Source organism: Sinocyclocheilus grahami, unplaced genomic scaffold (genome assembly GCF_001515645.1).
Source record: "Sinocyclocheilus grahami isolate Dianchi unplaced genomic scaffold, SAMN03320097.WGS_v1.1 scaffold463.1, whole genome shotgun sequence".
NCBI classification, from domain to species: Eukaryota; Metazoa; Chordata; class Actinopteri; order Cypriniformes; family Cyprinidae; genus Sinocyclocheilus; species Sinocyclocheilus grahami.
Genome location: NW_015505642.1, coordinates 129626 through 133198, shown reverse-complemented (window position 1 = coordinate 133198; position 3573 = coordinate 129626). Strand labels below are relative to the sequence as shown.

The window sequence follows — 3573 nt, the reverse complement described above, 5'->3', positions numbered from 1 at the left end:
TCCAGTTCAACCATACTAATAAGCAAACATGACTTTAGAGAAACTAACAATTGTGCTTCGTTGTTTTTTTATTGCTGAAGAGTGTTTCTTCTCCTCCTCTTTACTTTAGCTTCAGCCTGAGGTTTATTCATTACACTTTTTGGTGTGAAAGGGCTTTTACATTTGCTTTAAATAGAACTTCTTGTATTAAAAACAACCAAGCCCTGTTCATATTTAAAAAGTAACGCGAAAGTAACGCAAAAGTACCGTGACGCACTACTTTTCACAAAAAGTAACTAACGTAATTAGTTCCTCTTTACTTTAGCTTCAGCCTGAGGTTTATTCATTACACTTTTTGGTGTGAAAGGGCTTTTACATTTGCTTTAAATAGAACTTCTTGTATTAAAAACAACCAAGCCCTGTTCATATTTAAAAAGTAACGCGAAAGTAACGCAAAAGTACCGTGACGCACTACTTTTCACAAAAAGTAACTAACGTAATTAGTTACTTTTTTAGGGAGTAACGCAATATTGTAATGCATTACTTTTAAAAGTAACTTTCCCCAACACTGGTATGTCATCGTGTAACCAATACAAAAGTTACTGTAGTCTGAGTACGAGTATTTTAAAATGTAATTGAATCTAATTACAAGCACTTAATTTTTGGAATCTGATTACGTAATCCAGATGACGTAATTAGTTAGAATAGTTTCGATTCTTCACATTAAACGTGCTTTAGGACTGACGTCAGCTGAAGGACGCGTCTGATTGGTTCAAACGGCAACACACAGGAAACGGAAGTGCGCGGCAGGAGGAGCTCTCCGTCTGATGGAGGAAGTGGACGGACTATTGTTTACGCTTTTTACTGGAAACCAACAATAAAACACACGAAAATGTCTACGATATAGCGGAGACCAGAGGGATAATTCGAGACTGAACACATTATATATTTGTTTTACTAAGTGGTTTTATATTTCGGTGGGATTTGAGAAGGTTTTGAAGGGTTTTGTGAAGGTGTAAGGCCATAAGTGATCAAATCTGATTAAAAACTGACAAGAGGAGCTTCAGTTACAGCAAACAGGTAAATATACGGTTTAAATAAAAGGTATAATATACTATTAATCGTTTGGTATACAACTGGAAGATTGAAAAAAAAAAAAATCGCAGTATTGTTTATGTCTTTTTCTGTTATTAAGTGTGTATGTTTATTCGGACCAGTAATTAATCATTTAAAACTAGTTAACATAATAATGATTAAAAGTGATAAACAAGTAGGTTAAGCTGCTGTATTATCATTAGTGTCTGCCTACCAATAGTTTTGTTATTAATAATAAAAATAAGTCGTTTTATTAAAAAAAAAAAAAAGAATCTGCCTACATGTAAATTATTAATCGTTTTGAATATTATTATTTTCTTTATTTTGATTTCAAGCAGATTTCCCTGCTCTAATTATTGATCTCTAATTTGTGTTCGATGCGCGCGGTAGCCATAGCAACGTTTGATTCATCCAGGAAGCGACACCGCGCGACTCACCGGCGTTTCAGCTGAAAAGAGGACAACAATGACCTTCATTTGAAGACATACCCGTTTAAATGTTCTCAGATTGCTCAATTATTCATATAAATGGGCTTCGTTTGATCGAATGTTCAGTAAATATCGTCGGGGAAGTGATGGATGACGGAAAACCAGCTGGGGTATCGATTATGGAAATGAGGTAACGTTATGTTGTGTGTAAATATGAGCCAGACCCATATTATGCAGCTACATTTTAGAACAAGCTGCCTTACATAGTATATGTTTTAATAAGATGCACATATGCACCCTACAGCATACTCCCACACTGCACTTTAACTCCAACTGTTCAACACTGGACTATACGTACACACTGCATTTAAATACAATAATCTATCTGCTAACACTGGATACCATCCAGTTCATATATAATCTGTTGCACCTTCGCATATTTTGTGTGTATATATATGTCTACATAATGTAGAATGTGTACATACTGTGTATAATGTGTAGTGCTAACTGTAAGCAGAGGCGGACAGTAACTAAGTACATTTACTTGAGTATTGTACTTAAGTACCTACTTTCACTCAAGTAATGGAGTTGAGTGCTTTGTCCGCATCTGACTGTAAGTATGTCTAATAGTACACTGTGTATACTGACTATATGTGTGTGTATATTGCACATTGTCATCTGTTGAGGTCTGTATGTTTATATGTAAATTGTTTCTGCACTGTCTGGAGCACGCTCCCAAGAATTTCACTCACCAAGGCACATGTGAACACCATAAAAGTGACTTGACTTGATATAAAAGTGTTAAATGTGCCGTTTAGATGCGTATGGATAGATCTTTGTCTCATGCAAGGTCCACATTGTGGTTATAAACAGAAGGCATGTGCTAAAGTGAATTATTAATCTAATATTCATCCCAGTAGCACCATGTCCACCAGTAATCTGCCACCCCTGCGAAACCTGCCCAGCTGGACCAGGGTACGAGACCTGGACCGGGTGAGATACCCCAGACATCTGTCCAGCGACTGTATGGTCAGATCTCCACCTGTGGACATCAAGAGCCCAAAAGCAGCTGCTCAGCCCAGGACAGATGCACAGGGCACACACATCGCCTCTCTGGAGAAAGATGTTCTGTTCCTCCAGCAACAGCATAAAGACACGCTGGAGAGACTGCATGCAGAAATCGAAGATCTGAAGCGTGTTAATAAAGGTGTGCTGCACTGCAGTCCTTCTTAGGAAATGGTGCCATTGTAATAAAAAAATGTCCTAATTTCATTTGAGAAGGTTGCTGAACTTTGAAAAAAAAAAATTAGGGTCTAAAATACCAAGGTGAAAACTGGCATAGACACTGCACGCGATAAGAGGGACACTTTACCCCAGTATTCTAGAAGCTAAAATCTTTGTACCCCAAAACAGTTGAAACACTGAGGCCAAACGTAATGAGATACTGATACAGACTGTAAAACAAACTTACTTCTGTTTGAAGCATGTGGTCAGAAGGTTGCTGATGATGTCACTTCCTCAAACAAAGAGGGAAATGTGAGTCGAAACCTGATTGAGGAACAAAATGTCTTAAAGGGGTCATATGATGCGATTTCAAGTTTTCCTTTCTCTTTGGAGTGTTACAAGCTCTTGGTGCATAAAGAAGATCTGTAAAGTTGCAAAGACTAAAGTCTCAAATCCAAAGAGATATTCTTTATAAAAGTTAAGAGTCAGCAACGCCTACCTAAAACGGCTCGTTCTAACACGCCCCCACATGTCTACCTCACTATGTGGGAAGATTTGCATAACGCCACCCAAATGTTCACGCAAAGAAAGAAGGCGTAACTTTTAGTCTCACTGTAGTTTTGTTGACGCTGCAGCCATGTCGTGAAGACGCTGTGTGCTTCGTTGTGAAAGCGAAACTACTTTGTTTGTAGTGCAAACAAATGCAGACAGGGTTTTATGTTTACGCGGCGCGATGCAATGCAACGCAACGCGTAAAAAGACAGTATAAGTCATTATAATCCGTAATTATGTCCCCACTGGATGCAACAAATGCCTCGTTTGTAATGGGTTTTAATGTTTTTGTCTC

General features: G+C 38.0%; 1 protein-coding gene across 4 annotated transcripts in view; it reads left to right on the top strand.

The window, feature by feature from the left end:
• Positions 1 to 1454: 1454 nt before the first annotated feature.
• LOC107553039 (coiled-coil domain-containing protein 74A-like) overlaps positions 1455 to 3573 on the top strand; it is an 8863-nt gene continuing 6744 nt past the window's right edge. For 3 of the 4 annotated variants that reach the window (XR_001604923.1, XM_016235116.1, XM_016235115.1), the window contains exons 1-2: positions 1455 to 1692; positions 2420 to 2709. Coding sequence is in view for 3 of the 4 variants with exons in the window: in XM_016235116.1 (XP_016090602.1) it covers positions 1571 to 1692; positions 2420 to 2709 (412 nt within the window). In the remaining variant the exon portion in view is untranslated. The remainder of the gene's footprint in view (positions 1693 to 2419; positions 2710 to 3573) is intronic. The other variant, XM_016235117.1, reaches the window with a different exon arrangement.